A 22,860-nucleotide genomic window follows, 5' to 3' on the forward strand; every position below is an offset into this window, starting at 1 on the left:
ACTTGTGCAAGTATCACTAGAGATTGTCGTGTTAAGAGTTCACTGAGAGAAAATGAAATAAACAAACAAAGCTCAGTTTGTATGTAGTCTAGCTACGAGTGGTGCTGTAGTATCTTGCCTTTTCTGCATTTAGAATCACTATATTTGTAAATAAATATGGTCTAGGAGTTTAGCTTGTAATAGGTGGCTCAGCAGTGTTAGATTTATCATCAGAACTAACAGAAAGCATAATGAGCATCATGTATGTTCTCTAATAAGCAATGAACTGTGATTTAGATTAATTGTTCAAACAGGGCAGCACTAACTCAATACAGCAGAGTTAATGATCAAAGGACAGATGTTCCTGTTCCTGGATCTACTGGGTTGCCAAGTTGCAGCAAGCACAGGAAAATTGGTCAGAATGGAGCATATGTTTCTAATGGAGCTGATTGTCCATGCATTGATTTAAATGGATGGAATGTTGGGTGGGCTCCCTCATAGATTCTGATCAAGAGTGCAGACCCAAAACATCATCTCTTTATAGATGCTGACTGATCCACACACTGCATTTTGTTATCTTCATTTCACCGCGTTTGCCGTTTTTCCATTTCATTTTGTTGTACTATTTTCCTCCTTTATTAGATAACTGGGAGCCAAAGCTAGCACGATTGCACAACAGAGCCGTGATCAATGCCTGGAGGGCTAAAATGTACATCCACAAGAAACCTTGGATTCAAGTATGTCTTAATTGCTACAAATGAGTATAATAACCATATCATCTTTTCTTAAAGGATTGATCACAGAGTAATCATTGGGGGAGCTATCTTCAAACTTGTAAACATAATCACACTTTTGAAAATGACTTTATATTACATAAAGTAAAAAGAAAAGTGAGAAAAGGTAATTTGGTTTCAGAAGCTTGCCTTTTCAAAAGCCATGTACAATCTACCATTTCATGGGTTAACCTACTCATTTAATATGATTGAATTATTGCCCTAAATATCAAAAGCACACAAGCAAAACTCCATATTTTTTGAATATTCTACTGATATTCATTATAAGCCCACAGACTCCCACAGCTACCTTGACTACACTTCTTCACACCCTGCCTCCGGTAAGGACTCCATTCCATTCTCCCAGTTTCTCTGTCTCCGACGCATCTGCTCTGATGATGCAACCTTCCACGACAGCACTTCTGATATGTCTTCCTTTATCCTCAACCGAGGATTCCCCCTTCTGTGGTTGAGAGGGCCCTCAACCGTGTCCGGTCCATTTCTCGCACCTCTACCCTCACCCCCTCCCAGAACCACGACAGAGTTCCCCTTGTCCTCACTTTCCACCCCACCAGCCTCCACATCCAAAGGATTATCCTTCGCCATTTCCACCACGTCCACCGTGATCCACTACCAAACACATCTTCCCCTCTCCTCCCCTGTCAGCATTCTGACGGGATCGTTCCCTCCGCGACAACCTGGTCCACTCCTCCATTATCCCCAACACCACATCCCCTTCCCATGCAATCACAGGAGATGTAATGCCTGCCCTTTTACCTTGTCTGTCCTCACTATCCTAGGCCCCAAACACTCCTTTCAGGTGAAGCAGCGATTTACTTTCAATTTAGTATACTGTATTCGTTGCTCACAATGTGGTCTCCTCTACATTGGGGAGACCAAACGCAGACTGGGTGACCGCTTTTCAGAACACCTCTGCTCAGTCCGAAAGCATGACCCTAAGCTTCCGGTTGCTTGCCATTTCAACACACCCACCTGCTCTCATGCTCACATCTCTGTCCTGGGATTGCTGCAGTGTTCCAGTGGACATCAACGCAAGCTCAAGGAACAGTATCTCATTTACCGATTAGGCATGCTACAGCCTGCCGACTGAACATCGAGTTCAATAATTTCAGAGCATGATGGGCCCCCCCCCCCTTTTTATTTTTAGTTATTTTTTCTTTTTTACTTTTTATTTGTTTTATTTTAGTTTGTTTCATCACTTTTTTTAACCTTGTGCCTACCCATTGTTTTTTTCATGTTTGTGCTTTGGGCCAGGGCTGTTCATTTTTCTGTCAATTAACACTCTGCACTAACGCTTTGTCTCAACACACCATTAACATACCATTTTCCATTGCTGCATGATCTTCTGGTCAGTTATTCTCTGTGACCTTGTCCTATCAACACCTTCCCTTTTGTTATCTCTTGCCCCATCCCTGCTTTATTTGCTTAAAACCTATTACATTTCTACCCTTTGCCAGTTCTGATGAAGGGTCACTGACCTAAAACATTAACTCTGCTTCTCTCTCCACAGATGCTGCCAGACCTGCTGAGTAGTTCCAGCATTTTGTGTTTTTATTCCATATTTTTTCAACCATCTGCACGAATTAGCCTGACCCCTCTCAACAGACAGCAATGTCTAGGATTTCATTTGGGGCCCACTCAAGCTGTGGATGTTGATCAAGCTATAATTTAGCATTGTTCCCTCTCCTTTCCTTGCTCTTTAGCAACAGGCTGCCAGACCAACAAGTATCTAGCAAGTGAAGTCGGCCTTTTTAAAAAGAACTATTGAGCTCCAGCAACACAGGAAACATCATATTCCGTGGAGTATGTTATCACTTCAGCCAATACCTATCTCTATCAGATCCAATCCCATTAATTAGTTACAACCAACAACAAGCAGTTTCAACACATAGTACTCCTTAACCTACTGTCAGTCAGGGTTCTTGCACATCAAATCCTAGCTTACCAAATATACGGAAAGTTATATGTTACCCTTTTTACTGAAACTTTACTTTCAGATTTAAGGATAGACTTTATAAATTGACATTCCAGGTTCCAAGCTTCAAACAATGGAAGTGCATATTGAGAATTGAGATATGGAGATCATCTTGTCCTGCATGATTTTCAGCCCATGGGAAATTATGTGGGGCACACTGACCAGCATTTCTGAGTTCTCAATATGTTGTTACGACCGACCACTCTGTCAAAGCCCCCAATCAAAATATACGATTCTGATTGTGGTGGGAGAAACGTGCTGATAATTCAATCCCACCGCTCCACAGATCGCCTAACGTATCATTTAAAACTTTCCAAATTAAAGAGAGACGCAGCCAAATTGTACCATCTATTAACCCCCGAATGAGGCTAACCAAACCAGGTGTCTTTAAATCAACAAATTAACTCTTTAATTAGAAGAACTAAATTCTTAAACACTATGAAGATATAAACAACATTTAAAATAGAAAAAATTAGAGTCCTTGCAAATTTACAGTCTAATGTTGCTTGAAGTCCTCACAGAATGTTGCTTTCCTCCTCCAGTGAATTTCAACAATTAACGACTTGCAAACACTTTCAACAGAATCAATCTGACTTTAGAGTTTTTGAGGGATAAAATATTGTCACAGTCTAACTTCCCTTTCTTCAGTTTAAATTACTGGAGATCTCTATTTTGGCTAGATGTTTTAGAATTTTGAGAGATAATAATTAAACAGACTAAATTCCTATTCCTTCAGTTTAACTGGCTGAGAGCTCTTTTCAGGTGCACAGCTGTCTGTGTCCTCTGTCTGTGTGTTCTATTAGAACAAACTGTCTTCAACTAAAAGCCAGTTCAAAACTGAATTGTAACAAATGTATCGCAAGAGACTCACTCCCAGTGGCTATATCTATCTTTGAATCGCTGTCTCCAAATGGCTGTTTCCAACAGCAAGTGAAAATGCACCTTTCTATAACTCCTGAGGCTTGCTGGTTCTTAAAGCAATACTGATCCTCTGCAAACCTTAAAGGCAAACCACATATTCCCTCCCCAGACAAAAAAAACTACAGGACCATGACAATGTGCTCTTATCATGCAAAGCTCTGCGTCTGGAGCACTAATTGTTGGAATGTTGCATTTTAGATTTTATTATAATTTTAAAGTTCCACTTTTTTATTACTGAAACTGTTCACTTGCATGTAGCATTGTGGTTCATTCATGCAGTGTAATTGAATAGCTCATGGCCTACAGATGAATGAGCAGAGGTCCTAGGTACGATTACTGAGTGCGCAGATTTTTTTGATATTTAACGGCAATTCGTGGAAGTTGCTAATATTTTTCTATGATTGTTCCCAGTCTAAGTTCCAATATCAAAGAATGAAAGACATTACAGTCTGGTCCAACTGGAATCAGCAATTTATTGCTAATTAGTGTTATTTTTTTTCTGTGTTTTTTGGTAATGGATGTGCACTATTGTTGTGTCACAGGTTGATCTGGAAAGGCCAATGGTGCTTACTAAGATTGCCACCCAAGGAGCCAGCACATTTTTTGTGCAACAATTCATTACAGCCTTTTTCATTGAATACAGTGGGGATGGGAAAAATTGGAAATATTACAATGGAAACAGCAGAAGCTACAAACAAGTGAGTAAATTATAAAGTTTGAATAATTTATCACACCAATAGTAGTTGTGTACCAAATTCCACTTCTACCACAATATCCTGAGGAATGGACTGGGAATAATATCAATTTTTACAATATGGAACTCCTCTGTCAGTGTCCTTTTTGCTAAATACCTCAGATTGAACATTGCCCTCCTTTAGAAACAATTTTTTATACTTGTAATATACATTTTTTACTAACACGGAACTAACTGTATACTTTCTTGCCACTGTCTGGCATGCCAGCTTGTGATTCTGCTATTCACCAATAATTGCGATGGTAGAATATGGCTCTTTGATCTGAGATTGTCCACTTGATGAGTTACAAACTTTAATCTTGCAATTATTGGAAGAGGGAAAAATGTTCTCTTAAAAACAGGACAGATAGAAATGAGCATAGAATCAAAAAGGTAAATTACCCAATGCCAGTCCCATGTACTTCCTTAAAGCCAATTACATGACAGTATAGGCAGAGTACAAGTGCATAGAGTGTAGCATTGGGCAAAAACAGGCTGAGAGCATGCAGTGTTCAAGATTATGAAGAAATTTGACAATGAATCCATTGTGAACAACTTGTTCACAATGGTGAAGGATTAAAATAACGGGACACAAGTTTAAAAGTTTGGCATAAGAACAGAAATCTGGCTAAATTTTTCATCCAAAGGAATAGTAGAGTTACAAAATAAGTTATGAAAAAAGGCACTGAAGTGGATTGTCTAAGTGGGCTCGAGGATGTGTTTCCTTTTACGTCAGCTTGGGAAAACTACTAAAAGCTGACAACAGACCCAAATACAGGCCTGTGACATAACGTCACACTATAAAAATGCATTGGAGCAAGGACTTGACATAACTTAAGCTGCAGGTTTACTCAGCATTCCATCACTTGTATAGCAGAAGATGATCGTTAAAATTGCAAAGGCTTTTCATAATTTCCTGGAGAAATTTTGATGCATTATTGATCGTTTCGACCTTGGCTCAGTGGACACACTCTTGCCTCAAAATCAGAAGGTTATGGGCTCAAACCCCACTTCAGAGACCTCAGCACATTACCTAGGCTGGCATTCCAGTTACAGCACTGAGGGACTGCTGCATTGTTGAAGATGTTTGGATTAACGTTAAACCTGTCTGCCCCCTTATATGGATGTAAAGTATCCCAAGGCACTTCTTAGAGAACAGGAGGGGTATATCCTCAGTGTCCCAGCCAACATTTATCCTTCAACCAACATCACGAAAACAGATTATCTAGTTATACAAAATTATTTATCTCATTGTTTGGAGGACTTAGAGTGCTGTGAGTTCGCTGAGTTGAGGGAATCTTAATCTCTTTCTAAAAATCTAATTTTGCTTGCATTTAACATTTAACAAAAGTTATTGTTCAAATTCTAAATTTCCTCCATGGGCCTAAGCAGGGATATACAAGCCATCCACTGGGGAGGAGCTGTAGTTAGTTAATTAAGGAAACTAGCTTGAACTGTTTTTCTGTACCTGGGGCTCAGCTAGTCTCTTTGGTTTCAGAATATATAAATACAGGCATCTCAGTGCGACTTAGCACTGAGTGCAACTTGAAGAGAGTGCTGGGAGTTTGGTGTTTTGAGGGAGTCGGCAAAGGAGGTGCACCTTTGCTTTTTCTAACTTTTTCACCCTGTAGGATTTGGTTTTTACTCTATTACAGGAGAAGAAGCTAGCTGTTTGAGTATCTGGTAAGTGGTTAACGTCTATTCTATTCCTAAGGTTTAAAAAAGTACAGGAACTGGTGATAAGGTTAATAAAATATATAAAAAAGGAAAATAAACAATTGAATAAAATAATTAAGTAGTTAGTTAAAACACATTAAGGATGGCAGAACAGGTTTCGTGTCATGGCTGCAGCATGTGGGAACGCCTGGATGCCAGTGTGATCCAGGGCAAACACGTCTGCAGTAAGTATTTGCGGCTCGAGGAGTCATTGAGCTGGAGGCCAAGCTGCCAGCACTGCGACACATCAGGGAAGGGGAAAGTTACCTGGACACTTTGTACCAGGAGGCAGTCACGCCCCTTATGATAGGGTCCTCTGATTTGGTCAGTGGTCAGGGACAGGAACAGGAGAGTGTGGCTGCTGCTGAGGCGGGAATGGGGACCCAGAGTGCAGGAGCATCAACCTTTCCAATTGTCCAACAGGTTTGAGGTTCTTTCAGCTTGTTTGGATGAGAGCGGGTTCTGCAGGGTGGCTGAGCTAACTGACCATGGCACTGTGGTACAGGAAGCCAGTCAAGTGGGGGGAGCAAAAAGGAATGTAGTAGGGGACAGTATAGTGAGGGGGATTGACATTGTTCTCTTCAGCAAAGAGCAAGAGTCCAGAAGGCTGTGTTGCCTGATTGGTGCCAGGGGTCGGGACATCTGCTCAGCACTGGAGAAGAACATAGTCAGAGGGGGAGGATCCAGTCATTGTGGTCCATGTAGGCACCAGCGACATAGGCAAGACAAGGAAAGAGGTTCTGCGTAGTCAGTATGAGGAGTTAGGCACTAAATTAAGAAGCAGAACCTCAAAGGTGGTAATCTTCGGATTATTACTTGAGCCACGTGCAAATTGACGTAAGGAAAATAAGATTAGAGAAATGAATGCGTGGCTCAAAGACTGGTTTAGTAGAAGTGCGTTCCAGTTCATGGGGCACTGGCACCAGTACTGGGGAAAGTGGGGGCTGTACCGTTGGGACAGTCTACACCTGAACCATGTTGGGGGGGTGGTGTTCTAGCGAGCTGCATAATTTGGGAAGTAGAGAGGATTTTAAATTAAATAGTGGGGGCAAGGGATCAAATTTGGGAAGATATGGTAAATCCAAGAGTAGAGACAAGGCAAGAGAGAAAGGTATTAATATGGGAAATGATAAACAGACCATGACAGGAAGGGATAGAGAGTACAAATCTAAGAGTAAATCAGCAGTCAAGGCTAGATGTTACAAAAATAATAAAAGGACAAAACTAAAGGCTCTGTATCTGAATGTACGTAGCATTTGAAACAAAACAGATGAACTGATAGTACAAATAGAAATAAATAAGTACAAACTGATAGCCATTACAGAGACATGGCTGCAGGATGACATAGATTGGGACCTGGATATTGAAGGGTACATGACATTTAGGAAGGAAAGGAATCTAGGAAAAGGTGGCAGTGTGGCTCTATTAATTAATGATGGTATTAGCACATTAAAGAGGGATGGCTTAAGTTCAGGAAACCAGGATGTAGAAGTGATTGGGGTAGAGATGAGAAATGATAAAGGCAAGACGTCACTCATGGGAGTGGTGTACAGGCCCCCTAACAGTAACAACGTGGTAGGACAGAGTATAAAGTAAGAAATAATGGGATCTTGTCAGAAAGGTACAGCAATAATCATGGTGGATTTTAATCTACATATAGACTGAAAAATCAGATGGGCAAAGGTAGCGTAGATGAGGAGTTCATAGAATATTTTCAGGATAGTTTCTTGGAGCAGCACGTTCTGGAGCCAATCAGAGAGGGTTTCCTTGGCCTGGTGTTGTGCAATGAGATGGGATTAATTGATGACCTCATAGTGAAGGCGCCCCTAGGCAGCAGTGATCATAATATGATTGAATTTTATATTCAATTTGAGGGAGAAAAGAATGGGTCCAAGACAAGTATTTTAAACTTAAATGAGGTCAATTATAAGGGCATGAAAGCAGAGCTAGCTGAAGTGAACTGGCAAATTAGGTTAAGGGATAGGTCAATAGAGATGCAGTGGCAGACATTTAAGGGGATATTTCAGAATACAGAGAATAGATACATTCCAACGAGAGAGAAAAATTCCAAGGGGAGGGCCTGCTATCCGTGGTTAATTTAAAAAGTTAAAGATAGTATCAAACTTAAAGAAAAAGCATATAATTGCACAAAGATGGGTGGCAGGTCAGAAGATTGGACAGAATATAAAGAACACAGAATGACTAAAAGATTGATGAGAGAAACATTAGAGTACAAGAGAAAGCTAGCTAGAAATATAAAAACTGATAGTAAGAGTTTCTATAGATATTTAAAAATGATAAGAGTTAACAAAGTGAGCGTTGGACTTAGGAAAGTGAGTTTGGGGAATTAATAAGGGAAGATAATGAGATGGCAGATGAATTGAACTGGTATTTTGCATCGGTCTTCACTATAGAGGATACAAGTAACATCCCAGAAATAGCTGTAAATCAGGAAATGGAAGGGAGGGAGGAACTCCAGGAAATTACAATCACTAGGGAAGTGGTACTGAGTAAATTGTTGGAGCTGTGGGTTGATATGTCCCCAGGTCCTGATGGACTTCATCCAAGAGTCCTAAAAGAAGTGGCTAGTGAGATAGTTGATGCTTAGTTTTAATTTTCCAAAATTCCCTAGATTTGGGGAAGGTTCCATTAGATTGGAAAATAGCGAATTTAACTCCTTTATTCAAAAAGAGAAACAGAAAGCAGAAAACTACAGGCCAGTTAACTTAACTTCTGTCTTAGGGAAAATGTTAGAATCTCCTCTTCAAGATGTTATAGCAGGGCATAATCAACATGGTTTTGTGAAAGGAAAATCATGTTTACCCAATTTAGTGGAGTTCTTTGAAGAAGTAGCATATGCTATGGATAAAAGGAAACCGGTGGATGTGCTGTACTTAGATTTCCAGAAGGCATTTGATAAGGTGCAACATCAAAGTTTATTGCGGTAAGTAAAAGCTCATGGTGTAGGGGGTAACATATTAGCATGGATAGACGATTGGCTAGCTAACAGGAAACTGAGAATAGGCATAAATGGATCATTTTCTGGTTGGCAAGATGTAACAAGTGGTGTGCCACAGGGATCAGTGCTGGGACCTCGACTTTTTACAATTTATATAAATGACTTTGATGAAGGGACCAAAGGTATGGTTGCTAAATTTGCTCATGACACGAAGAGGACAAAAGGATATGGATAGGTTAAGTGAATGTGCAAATATCTGGCAAATGGAGTATAATGTGGGAAAATGTGAAATTGTCCATTTTGGCAGGAAGAATAAAAAAGAAGCATATTATCTAAATGGTGAGAGATTACAGAGCTTGGAGCTGCAGAGGGCTCTGGTTGTCCTAGTGCATGAATCGTAAAAGGTTAGAATGCAGGTCAGCAAGTAATTAGGAAAGCTAATAGAATTTTATCATTTATTGCAAGGGGAATTGAATACGAAAGTAGGGAGGTTATGCTTCAGCTATACAGGGCATTTGTGAGACCACATCTGGAGTATTATGTACAGTATTGATCTCCTTATTTAAGGAGGGACGTAAATGCGTTGGAAGCAGTTCAGAGAAGGTTTACTGGAGTCATACCTGGAATGGGTGAATTGTCTTATGAAGAAAGGTTGGACAGGGTAGGCTTGTATCTGCTGGAGTTTAGAAGAGTATGAGGCCACTTGATTGAAACATATAAGCTCCTGAGGGGTCTTGACAGGGTGGATGTGGAAAGGATGTTCCCCCTTGTGGGAGAATCTAGAACTTAGGGGGTCACTGTTTAAACACAAGGGGTCGCCATTTTCAGACAGAGATGAGGAGAAATTATTTCTCTCAGAGGGTCGTGAGTCTTTGGAACTCTCTCCCTCAGAAGGCAGTGGAAGCAGAGTCTTGAAATATTATTAAGGCAGAGGTCGATAGATTCTTGAGCAAGGGGTGAAAGGTTATCAGGGGTAGGTGGGAATGTGGAATTGAGATTACAATTAGATCAGCCATGACCTTATTGAATGGCAGAGAAGGATCAAGGGGTTGAATGGTCTACTCTTCCTAATTTGTATGTTCATGTGTTTGTATGGCCTTGGAGATAAATTGGCTGTCATATTTCCCTGCATTACAACAGTGGCTACAGATTTAAAGTACTTTAATTCACCTGTGAAGCACTTTTCCCTCAATTCATGCTGGTATTATCGCATCCTTGAAAAGGGGCGGCGCAGTGGTTAGCACTGCAGCCTCACAGCTCCAGCGACCCGGGTTCGATTCTGGGTACTGCCTGTGTGGAGTTTGCACGTTCTCCCTGTGACCGCGTGGGTTTCCACCAGGTGCTTCGGTTTCCTTCTGGGGAGACATTATGCAGAAGATTTCCTTGAAGGAGGAAAGAAAATTGGGAGAGTCCAACATCCACCTAGAATGAGGTTCACAGGTAACCGTATTTGGGACAAGGCTCTGTTTCACTGCTAATGCTCTCTGACACCTGCAGCACATTTAGCTTCCACTGGATAATTATCCAGTGGTTTTGCGGGGTCCTGAGATCAGATTGCTGCTCAGCCTAAAGTATTGGGGAAGTGTTCAAGGAAGAAATCAACATGACTAGGGATGAATAAACAGAACTGTGGCAAAAATGCTTTTTAAAAGTGGAATGTGCAAAAGTAGCTTGTCTTTGGCTTGTTTCATTTAATATCAAAAGTTTTCCTAATTAGTATGTGTTCTTGATCTCGAAGAAAATTTATTTCCTATTTTCTGTGATCCATTTCAAGGTTTTTGAAGGAAATTCTGATGCTGAAGAAATAAAGTTTAACCAGTTCGACCCACCCATTATCGCAAGGTATCTAAAATTAAATCCAACAGCCTTCAAAGTCAGACCTACTCTTCGCATGGAATTGTATGGTTGTGAAATAAATTGTGAGTATAACTGCAAGTAACTTTTTTCATTTTTTTCTAGTTTTCCCCCTCCACTCCAGGTGGGAAATAGCTGGTGTCAGGGAAATACAAACTGGTATAAAAAGAACTTAATAACCAGTACATTTATATTCTTAATAACCAGTACATTTATATTAAAAAAGTGTTAATCTCCTAATGATTTTATTGGTAAATGGCCCATAATGGAACTGAATGCCTACAGATTAAAAAAAAGAATGTGCTGAGTTAGCTGTTCGCTCCCTGAACAAAAGTGGCAGCACTCACAATTGGATTGAGGCCCACAATGTCTCTTTGTAAGGTCCCAAAATAGCCCCACCTCGACCCGGCACTGACCACTAGCTGTAGGACCTCCTTCTGCAACATTGTTGATATGGGAATGAGGTTCAAGGATCACAATCCGGGCCTCCTCCGAACCTCCACTCGTGTGAGGTAAGCATACTGGGTGGGAGAGCACCTAAAAATGAGTGATCCCTAATTTCTAGGTATAACCCCTATCATTGAATCAACTGAAAACTCGACTTGATTGTGATGGCACCCATGATCAAATATTCTGACACTCAATATCCCGCTTTGTAAATGAAAAATTACCATGTAAGCAAAGTATTAGAGGATTGCTGGTACCTGTCGAACAGTACAGATCATGCATGAGTAATTCCCTTCTGGAGAGAAATATAAAAGGAGAAATATCAGAGAAAATTGGAAGCCAGTATAAGAAATATCACAGAACTAAGCATGGATCTCAGATTTAAAATTTTTAATTGAGCTAGTGTCTACTGCTTTTTGAGGGAGAATTCCACATTTCTACCATCTTGTGTGTGAAGAAGTGTTTCCTAACTGCTCTCCTGATGACCCGACTCTGATTTTTGAGGTTATGTTCTCTTGTCCTAGATTTCCACACTAGCAGGAAAACTCATTTCAAAATCCTAAAGCCTGCAATCAAATCATCCTTAACCTTATATATTCCAAGGAATACAAGCCTAGTTTCTGTAATCTCCCCTCATAATCTAACCCTTGGAGCCCTGGTAACATTCTTGTAAATCTGCACTGCACTCCTTCCAAGACCAATATATTCTTTCTCAGGTCTGATGCCCAGAACTGTACACAGTTCTCCTGATGTAGTCTAACCAGGGCTTTGGAGATGTAGCAAATCTTCCTCCTTTATATTCCAGCCCTTTGGTTAGAAAGGCTAACAGTCCAGTAGCCTTTCTGATTATTCTTCAGACCAGACTACTACATTTTAGCCATCTGTGTATATGGACCTCACCAACTTTTCACAATTTAAATAAGACTTGGGTCTGTACTTTTTATCATCCTTGTTTTCAAATCTCCTCACAGCCTCAACCCTCCTATTGTAATCTTCTCTAGCCCTACAACCCTCCGAGGTATCTGCATTCCTCTAATTCTGGCCTCATGAGCATCCCTGATTTTAATTGATCCACCATCAGCAGTTGTGCTTTCAGCTGCCAAGGCCCTAAGTTCTGTAATTCTCTCCCTAGACCTCTCTACCTCTCTTTCCTCCTTTAATACTCCTTAAAGCCTACCTCTCATCCCTGATATCTCCTTATGTGGTTTGGTGTCAAATTTTGTTTGATAACTCTCCTGTGAATCACCTTGGGACATTTTAGTATGTTAGTAGGTCATGGAAGGTACTGAGTTCAAGGGAGGGAACACCGATATCCTGGAGCATATCAACATTGCAAAGGAGGAGGTTTTGAAGCTCATTAAGGTGGATAAATCCCCAGGCTCTGACCAGGTGTATCCTAGGATGCTATGGGAAGCAAGGGAGAAGATTGCTGGGGCCCTGGCAGAGATTTTTGTATCATCGTTAGCCACGGGTGAGGTACTGGAAGACTGGAGGAGAGCTAATGTTGTGCCTTTATTTAAGAAGGGCAGCAGGAATAAGTCAGGGAACTACAGGCCGGTGAGCCTTACATCAGTGGTGGGAAAGTTATTGGAAGGGATTCTGAGGGACAGGATTTATATGCATTTGGAAAGGCATGGTCTGATAAGGGATAGTCAGCATGGCTTTGTGCATGGGAAATCATGTCTCTCGAATTTGATTGAGTTTTTTGAGGAGGTGACCAAGAGGATTGACGAGGGCAGGGCGATGGATGTTGTCTACATGGACTTTAGCAAGGCCTTTGACAAGGTCCCGCATGGTAGGCTGGTCCAGAAGGTTCGAACACATGGGATCCAGAGTGAGCTAGCAAATTGGAACAAAATTGGCTTGGTGATGGGAGGCAGAGGGTGGTAGTGGAGGGCTGTTTTTCAGATTGGAGGCCGGTGACCAGTGGTGTGCCGCAGGGATCGGTGCTGGGCCCTCTGTTGTTTGTCATATTTATTCATGACTTGGATGTGAATGTAGGGGGCATGATTAGTAAGTTTGCAGATGACACCAAAATTGGTGGTATAGTGGACAGTGAAGAAGGTTGTCTAAGGTTACAATAGGATATAGATCAATTGGGAAAGTTGGCAAGGGATTGGCAAATGGAATTTAACGCAGACAAGTGTGAAGTGATGCATTTTGGGAAGTTAAACCAGGGCAGGACATATATAGTGAATGGCAGGGCCCTGGGGAGTGTTGTTGAGCAGAGAGACCTTGGGGTGCAAGTACATAGTTCCCTGAAAGTGGCAACACAGGTTGTGGTGAAGAAGGCGTATTGCATGCTTGCCTTCATCAGCCGAGGCATTGAGTACAAGAGTTGGAATGTCATGTTACAGTTGTACACAACGTTGGTTAGGCCGCATTTGGAGTACTGTGTGCAGTTCTAGTCGCCGCACTACGGGAAAGATGTGATTAAGCTAGAGAGGTTGCAGAAAAGATTCACAAGGATGTTGCCTGGTTTGGAGGGCTTGAGTTATAAAGAGCGATTGGATAGGCTGGGTCTGTTTTCCCTGGAGCGAAGGAGGCTGAGAGGGGACCTGATAGAGGTTTATAAAATTATGAGAGGCATATATAGGGTAGATAGCCAGAGTCTGTTTCCCATGGTAGGGGTGACTAAAACTAGAGGGCATAGATTTAAGGTGAGAGGGAGGAGGTTTAAAGGGGATCAAAGGGGTAAATTTTTCTCTCAAAGAATAGTGGGTATCTGGAATGTGCTGCCTGAGGAAGTGGTGGAGGCAGGAACAGTAGCAACATTTAAGAGGCATCTGGACAGGTACTTGAATAAGCAAGCCATAGAGGAATATGGAATTAATGCAGGTAGGTGGGATTAGTATAGATAGGCATTATGGTCGGCATGGACGCGGTGGGCCGAAGGGCCTGTTTCTATGCTGTACAACTCTATGACGCTAAAGGCACTACATAAATACCAGTTGTTGCTGTTTTCTGGTCCAAAATGAATGACTTCACATTTACATGTGTTGAAATCCATCTGCCACAGTTTTGACCATTGATTTAAACCATCAATGACACTTATTTTATGCTTCCGTCTACACTACTATGTTACCAATCTTTGTAGCATCCAAAAAATTTAATAAATGGCTCCCTATTATGCTATCACTTGTCATTAAAAATATAGTGAATATTTGAAGCCCCAGCATAGATCCTTGTGGGACACCACGGACCAGATTTTAACTCCATGCAAGTGGATGTGTTTTGAGTGAGTTAAAATCTCGCCCACTGGTCACTTTCTTCTAATTCGAGTACTTACCCATTATTCCTACTCTCTGTCTTTTATCAGTTAACCAATCACCTAATCAGGTCAATAATTTGTCTTCAATTCGATGAGCTTTAATTTTAGCAACAGTTTCTTATGTAAAATCATATTGAATGCCTTGTGGAAGTCCAAATAAACTACATGCTTAAACATTTCCTTGTCTACTACATGGCTCAAAAACATTTAATTACATTCGTTAGATGTAACCTACTCTGTACAAATCCATGTTGGCTCTCTCGTCATTTCAAATTTCTCTAAATGCTCAATCACTATGCCCTTAATTATAGATTCCAATAACTTGCTGCAACAGAAGCTTTTTCTCTCTCTCTCCCACTTTTCTTAAATAATGGAGTTACATTTGCAATTTTCCAATCTAAAGGGATGATTCTTGAATCAGAAGAGCTTTGGAAGATTATAATTTAAGTATTTGCAATATCTTCACTTACTTCCTTTAGAAGTCTAGGCGGGAAAGCTTCAGGTCCTGGGGCTTTGTCAGTCTTTAGTGCCATTGTTTTTGTTTAATAGTGGAAGCCAGGCACTTTTTCCACCAGAGAGACAGAAAATCAGAAGCATATTCACCCTGGACCATTTTTGCCTAAGTGTTGAGATCTCCTTATGTACTTTTTGCAGCCAGTTCAAAGTACTATCGTTTGTTCCCGAGGATAATATCTCATCATAGAATCTTACACTAGTACAGCACAAGGGAAGACCAATTCAGCCCATCGTGTCTATTCTGGCTCTTTGAAAGAACAATCCAAATAGTCCCATTTCCCCCGCCCTTTCCCTATAGCCCTGCAAATTGTTCCCCTTCAAGTATTTATCCAATTCCCTCTTGAAAGTTATTATTGAATCTACTTCCACCACCCTTTCAGGCGCTGCATTCCCGATCATAACTTGCCGTGTAAAAAAAAATAAATTCTGCTCATCTCTCGTATTTTTTTTTGTCAATTGCCTTAAATCTGTGTCCTCTGGTTACTGACCCATCTGCCACTGGAAGTTATTTCTCCTTATTTACTGTATCAAAGCCCTTCATGATTTTGAACACCTCTATCAAATCTCCCCTTAACCTTCTCTGTTCCAAGGAGAACACCCCAGCCTCTTTGGTCTCTCCATGTAACTGAAGTACCACATTCCTGGTACCATTAGTAAGTGCCTCTGCACCGTCTCAAAGGCCTTAACATCTTTCCAAAAGTCTGGTGCCTAGAATTGGACAGAATGTTTCAGCTGGAGCCTAACCAGTGATTTTATAAATGGTTAGCATAACTTTCTTGTTTTTATACTCTGTGGCCTGGATTTTAAGCTCCTGATGTGCTGGGAACAGGTTGGTCTCCAGTAGTGTGCAGGAAATCTAGAAGTGAGAACAGTGCATCTGTCTGTAGCTTTTTAACCCAGCCACAGCATTACTATATTATTTCCAGGTTTCCTAACCAATTAACATGAGTGGGCATGATGACAACATGCACGAGTCGATTTCGACTCTAGTATTTAAAGGGACATTCCAAACATGAAATTTTATGAATTTTGGAGTTGGGATCAGAACAGAACAAATTGACTGAATGGAGTGCACATGCTGCGCCTCATTTTAGTGATGCTTCCCTGGATATGATACAGGGGACTGTAAGGACCCACAGTGAGATATTCTTAAAGTCTGATGGGAGGGAGAAGTCTGCCAGTGAAACAAAGAAGGCATGGGTGGAGGTTACCATGACTTCAGTAGGAGTGTGGTGCCATGCTCGTGGATTCAATGTCAGAAGTGGTTTAATGACCAAAACAGGGCAGGAAAGGTGAGTACCGTAGGACATTTAACTACATCCTGATGTGTGCATCATGTTGGCATCCATCACTCTGCCTTCTCAAGCCTATTCCAGCACATCACTCCTCGCAGAAACTTGCCTTGCAAGTGTTCCCATCCTCTCTATGCACTTCCTCACTTCCCCATTTGTCCATCCACCACTGAAACTCCGCCTCATCTTTAGACAATGTTATGCCTCTTCCTCCCTTGACAAATGGTCTCATTCTACCCATTCAACACATTCCATTACTCTCACTCAGGGGCCTCTTCTTTCCCGCAATACAGAACAGGAGGGAGGGGCAGAGAACTGGAGATGGCCCTTGAGCCATCACTCAGCTGACAGCTGCAGAGGAGCAGACTCTGGACATCAGTGGAATCCATGCATGTTTGGCCATCGGAGATGGGGGGCCTCCCAGCTACCTGGTGACAACATTTAATATCAGGCAGGTAAATGGTCTACAACACTGACTCTTGTTGGCTTGATATCAGCACTGAGTGAAATATAATCACGTGCATAATGATCATTTAAAACATTCTTTGGCAGTTCTAGTTCATATCTTTACTCTTCCATAGGACCTTCAAGTGTTCCACAGGAGGATGACGACAACTCCTGAGAGGATGTCACTCACGCTGAGGGTGCACCATCACTGAACTCATGCAGACCATGCACCAGCTCAGATACTCACACTTAAGTGGGACCAGTTAGATAGATAGTTGGGTTTTCACCTAGTGCCTCAAACATCACAGGTGACTAAGAGCAGATGGTGCAGTCTGGGACAGCAGTGGAGATTTGGCATTTGAGGCTGCAGGATTCTGCAAGCTCTGCTCAGCTGGACACAGTTGCTGTAACTCAGGGCTGTCAATGAAGAGGACACTTTTAGAACCTGCGATATACTGGTAGGTGTCCAGCCACAATGTGTACTCTTGAAGAGGGATTGGAGGAATCCATCTCAAGCACAGACCTTAGCGATGATGTCTTCATCCATGGAAAGGGTAGCCACCTGCATGGAGCATATGAAATGAGTGTATACATCCCTCACAAATGCTGTGTACACTATGGACTGGATTTTGTGGAGGAGGTGGGACTCCTGGGCTGAAAAGGTGGGGAAAACCCCACCTCGACGTTTTCGTGCCCCCTGGCACGATCCTCCATTGTTCTGGAGGCAAAGATTCCAGCGCCGGGATCTCCATCCCTTTAAAGATGGGGATCTAGCCTCCAAGAGCTGCCAGCCAATCACAAGGCCGGCATCTCAGCAGTATCAGTAGCGTCACCAGGAGCAGGGGCCTCTGCAGGTACTGCTGAGGCCTTGGACCGAGGCTCAGGGCTGGAACCACGAACCTTGGGTAAGTGAGGTGGGGTCGCCGGGACCAGTCCAGAAAGCCCCAGCGAGAGGTTTGATTTTTGATTTAGAGATACAGCACTGAAACAGGCCCTTCGGCCCACCGAGTCTGTGCCAACCATTAACCACCCATTTATACTAATCCTACACTAATCCCATATTCCTACCACATCCTCACCTGTCCCTATATTCCCCTACCACCTACCTACACTAGGGGCAATTTATAATGGCCAATTAACCTATCAACCTGCAAGTCTTTTGGCTGTGGGAGGAAGTGTGGAGGAGTGATCGTGAAGTCCAGGGGGAGGGGGTTCAATGAAGTTGTGGCTTTTGCTGGCGGGACTTCTCCGTGTAACACAGATTGCCCATGAAGGAGGGACCACACCCCCCCCCCGACCAAGCCCGCAGGGAGGGCACCTCATTTTACGTTGGATCCCAGAAGCGGCAGGAAGAGGCCTCAAGTGGCTGTTATAGGCCACTTAGGTTCTCAATTGGCCTCTGGGCAGAAAGGCCACCCCCAGGAAAATCGCTTGGCAATGGGACGGTGATGGGTTCTCTGCCCCCTGCCACCAGTTGCAATTCTATGGGGCCCCCCTGCCTCTGACCCCATCTCAGGGGGGCCCATAAAATCCAGCTCTATGAATGCCACCTTAAATAGGATTGATGGCACCCCAGCCTTGGCAGTTCATCATCCCACTGATCTGCAGTAAAGTGTTCTCCAGCTTGTTGCTAGCAGGGAAGTGTAGATGGGTCATGAGAGGGATGATGGTGTAAAGGAACATGGAAGTGGAGACTCAGCTCAAAGCATTTCCACTTCTCACCTATTTATCCTCTTCACCTCTCATTTAGTATCCCACATGCTGCCTTGTGTTCTGATGGCCGAGTCTGCCCTGCACAGGTACAGGAGGAGCAGTCTTTGGTGGGGTGCTTATGGACTGCAAAACCCAGAGGATGTTGGCCAAGAGCATCGCAGCAGTCAGCAGGAATCTGAGCAGCCTGTCTCTACCTTTGCTGAAGCCACAGGGCTTGCACCATGGAGTAGCAGAAAGAGGAAGAGTAAACATTTGTGGTTGCACAAGGGAATGTACATGGGTGTGTTACACAACCTTCGATTAATAAGTTGCTGTTTTATTTTTGAACCACATAAGTATTTGTTCCCACCACTTCCCTGTGTTGCCCATTTTTAGCTGAGGCCTGACGAGTAGCCTTTTCACTGGTGGTGAATAGTAAGACAAGGATTGATGGTGATCAATGGTGGGGGGCTTTGAAAGGGATGCTTGGTTGTTTGCAGAACTGCTTTATATTAGGGGAATGGAGGGGGTAAGGGAGTGACTTTTGCATGTGGTTGTCAGATGGCTGGACTGGTGGAACCCAAGTGAACCTCACAATAATGAGGGCATTCCAGGCAGCAATGTGCACCACTGCTGGTTTCTTGGCTGCATCATGTTCCATTTCATCCTCCTTGGAATGGTCCGAAACGGTACTATTCTCTGTACCTTGTTCCTCCTGAAGGTCCAAACCTCACTGCTGTGCAATGTTGTGCAGAGTGCAGTACACCAAGACCATGCTGGTGACCCTGGCTGGTGCATACTGAACATAGAACATAGAACATTACAGCGCAGTACAGGCCCTTCAGCCCTCGATGTTGCGCCGACCTGTGAAACCATCTGACCTACACTATTCCATTTTCATCCATATGTCTATCCAATGACCACTTAAATGCCCTTAAAGTTGGCGAGTCTACTACTGTTGCAGGCAGGGCGTTCCATGCCCCTACTACTCTCTGTGTAAAGAAACTACCTCTGACATCTGTCCTATATCTATCACCCCTCAACTTAAAGCTATGTCCCCTCGTGTTTGCCATCACCATCCGAGGAAAAAGGCTCTCACTATCCACCCTGTCCAGCCCACTGATTATCTTATATGTCTCTATTAAGTCACCTCTTCTCCTCCTCCTCTCTAACGAAAACAACCTCAAGTCCCTCAGCCTTTCCTCGTAAGACCTTCCCTCCATACCAGGCAACATCCTAGTAAATCTCCTCTGCACCTTTTCCAAAGCTTCCACATCCTTCCTATAATGCGGTGACCAGAACTGCACGCAATACTCCAGGTGCGGCCGCACCAGAGTTCTGTACAGCTGCAGCATGAAGGGCACCTCCAGATCGGTCCGGGCACCAGAAGCATATCTTCAGCATGACAATGGCTTGTTCCATGTCGCATCTAGTTGTCGCATGGCTTTCATTGTATTGCATCCACACCTCATTGGTTGGGTTCCTTGCAGGTGTTATCAGTCACACTTTAAGTGGATATCCCTCGTCTCCGAGCAATCTGCTGGTAATTCTGCATTGAGATGTGAAGAAATCAGGGAGGCAGGAACTGCCACAGCACAAAAGCATCATGACAGTTTCCCAGAAAACTTGTGCACACCTGTATAAACATGTTTCTGTAGTTCCACACCAGCTGCACACTGATGGAGTGGAAACCCTTGCAGTTGATGAATACTCCTGGTGTCCAGGGGTGTGCTAATTGCCACATGCATACGGTCAGTGACACCCTGCACCTGTTTGAAGGCAGCCGAAGCTGCAATTCTGAGCACCCACTCACTCTGGCATCAATGGTGGCAAAGTTGACATAATTGCCTGCCCTGGCAAACAAACCATGAGTCACCTTATTGCAAGATCCTAGAAGGATCCAGAGACAAAGTTGAGGGTGGTGGTGACTTTGACAGCCACTGATAGAGTGGCCAGCAGATCCACTTGGCAGCAGGTCTTATTCCAGAAGGCTGCAAATGTCTGCCAATACCTGATGCAAGGCTCTGAGCCTCCTGAGACACTGCTGTTCCGACATGTCAAGGAAGCTTATCCTCTGTCTCTAGACTGTGTATGCTGGGTGTAGCCTCCTGCATGCTGCACCTCTCTGCTGATCCCCTGTCTCTTGTGGAGCTACAGGTCTGTGAGGAGCAGGCCCGTTGCTGCTCCTGTCATTGCTGGTGCTATTGATACTGCTGGTCATCTTTATCTTCAGCTGAGGTCCAAAGTAAAACAGCATAAGTGGTACCTATGCTGATCTGATAGATCAGAGCTCCAAAGTGGAGATCAGACATACAAACTTCCAAAGTTGTAAAAGTAACTTCTCAGTGCAAGTATTGTGAACACAATCTTTCACGCAAGCAGACAAGAAAGCTGCGGTGCGGTTTCCGTACTAATTGGCTTATTTCCCTGTCATGTCTTCAGCCTGCTCAATTGCCGCTGCATCTTCACCTTGCTTTCAATGGCGAGTTTCAGGAAGCTCGGGAAATCTGTGGACCCACAGTTAAGTTGCAAAAGCCATGTAATTGAGTGATTAACACATTGAAATTGACAACCTGCTTTCCCCAAGGTGGCGGGAGGAGAGTGTGGGGTTATCTTGCATGCAGTCAAATGCACAGGCAGTTAGATCTGGAATTCTGCAGGTTTGAGCCAGTTTCCCAATATGCTGTCAATTATCTCCAGTTTTAACCCTCCCCCACCCAATCCCAAACTCACGCACTCCAGGTTAAAATTCATCCCTTTGTCTCAGTTTATAAAGCCAAGGATCGTGTTCTTTTTTAATAGCTCCTCAACTTGTCCAGCCACCTTCTAAGATTTGTATACCTACAACCCCATGTCTCTGTTTCTGCATCCCCTTTAAAATTGTGCCATTTATTTATATTGCTTCTACTCATTGTCCCTACCAAAATGCATCACTTCACACTTTTATGCACTAAACTTCATCCCCCATGTGTCTGGCCATTTCACCAGCCTTTGTCAAAGAAGAGTCATCTCCGACTTGAAATGTCAACTCTGTTTCTCTCTCCACAGATGCTGCCAGATCCGTTGAGTATTTCCAGCACTTTCTGTTTTTATTTCAGATTTCCAGCACCCTGAAGTCTGCTAATGTCCTTTTCACTGTTTACTACATTTCTGAGTTTCATGTCATCTGCAGACTTTGAAATTGTGCCCTGTACACCCAAGTCCAAGTCATCAATATATAGAAAAGAGCAGTGGTGGTAATACTGACCACTGGGTATCACCACTGTATACTTCTCTCTAGTCTGAAAAACAACAGTTCACTACTACTCTCTGCTTTCTATTAACCAATTTAGTATTCATGCAGCCACTGTCCCTTCAATCCCATTGGCTTCAATTTTGCTAGCCTCTATTATGTGGTACTTTAATCAAGCGTCTTTTGAAAGTCCATATATACATGTCCTTCATCAACCATTTCCATTACTTCATTAAAGAACTCAATCAAGCTAGTCAAACATTATTTGCCTTGAACAAATCAGTGTGACCATCATCTTTCAGCTGCAAACAAAACGCACTAGCCCATGGGAGAGGAGGATATAGGGCAATATTTTCATCTCTTCACTAATTTTATTGTAAGAGAAAATGAGTATAAAGTAGTGCTTTTCTTTGCTAAAATTAGTGGAATAAAGCCTGCAGAGTTTTTGTTTTATTTATTTACACATACTGACACAACTCTTTGATGTTTTTCAGTCTGCTCACAACCCCTGGGAATGGAGAATAGAAATATTACAGATGATCAGATAACTGCTTCATCCTTCCTGAACTCGTGGTGGAGTTCTTGGGAACCATCACTTGCACGTCTGGACCTGAAAGGCAGGATTAATGCATGGCAATCAAAGGTATGCAGGAAAAAGAACTTCAGTTGTCTAACTGTCTGATGACGAAATGATTAATTTATGTTAAAATGAACTCATCTAAGTAATAGGCCAACAAAAAAAGGCTTGCATTTCTATAGTACCTTTCACAATCACCAAATGTCTCAAAGTGCTTTACAGTCAATGAAGTACTTTTGAATGTATTGTCGCTCTTGTAGTGTAAGAAACGCAGCAGCCAATTTGCACACAGCAAGCTCCCACAAACAGTAATGTGATAATGACCAGATAATCTGTTTTTGTGATATTGATTGAGGGATAAATATTGGCCAGAACACCAGGGAGAGCTTCCCTACTCCTCTTCAAAATAGTTCTATGGGATGTTTGATATTCATCCGAGAGGGCATATGTGGACT

General features: G+C 42.7%; 1 protein-coding gene across 2 annotated transcripts in view; it reads left to right on the forward strand.

Moving 5' to 3' along the window:
• The window catches only part of f5 (coagulation factor V), a 106,362-nt gene that overhangs the window by 79,448 nt on the left and 4,054 nt on the right, over positions 1-22,860 (forward strand). Inside the window, exons 20-23 of one of the 2 annotated variants that reach the window (XM_068040679.1) lie at positions 622-716; positions 4,212-4,367; positions 10,852-10,996; positions 16,726-16,906. In XM_068040679.1, the coding sequence (XP_067896780.1) occupies positions 622-716; positions 4,212-4,367; positions 10,852-10,996; positions 16,726-16,805 (476 nt within the window). In that variant the 3' untranslated portion in view covers positions 16,806-16,906. Of the gene's footprint in view, positions 1-621; positions 717-4,211; positions 4,368-10,851; positions 10,997-16,725; positions 16,907-22,322; positions 22,472-22,860 lie in introns of those variants that run through there. The other variant, XM_068040677.1, reaches the window with a different exon arrangement.

The sequence above is a fragment of the Heterodontus francisci genome, chromosome 10 (assembly GCF_036365525.1).
Source record: "Heterodontus francisci isolate sHetFra1 chromosome 10, sHetFra1.hap1, whole genome shotgun sequence".
NCBI classification, from domain to species: Eukaryota; Metazoa; Chordata; class Chondrichthyes; order Heterodontiformes; family Heterodontidae; genus Heterodontus; species Heterodontus francisci.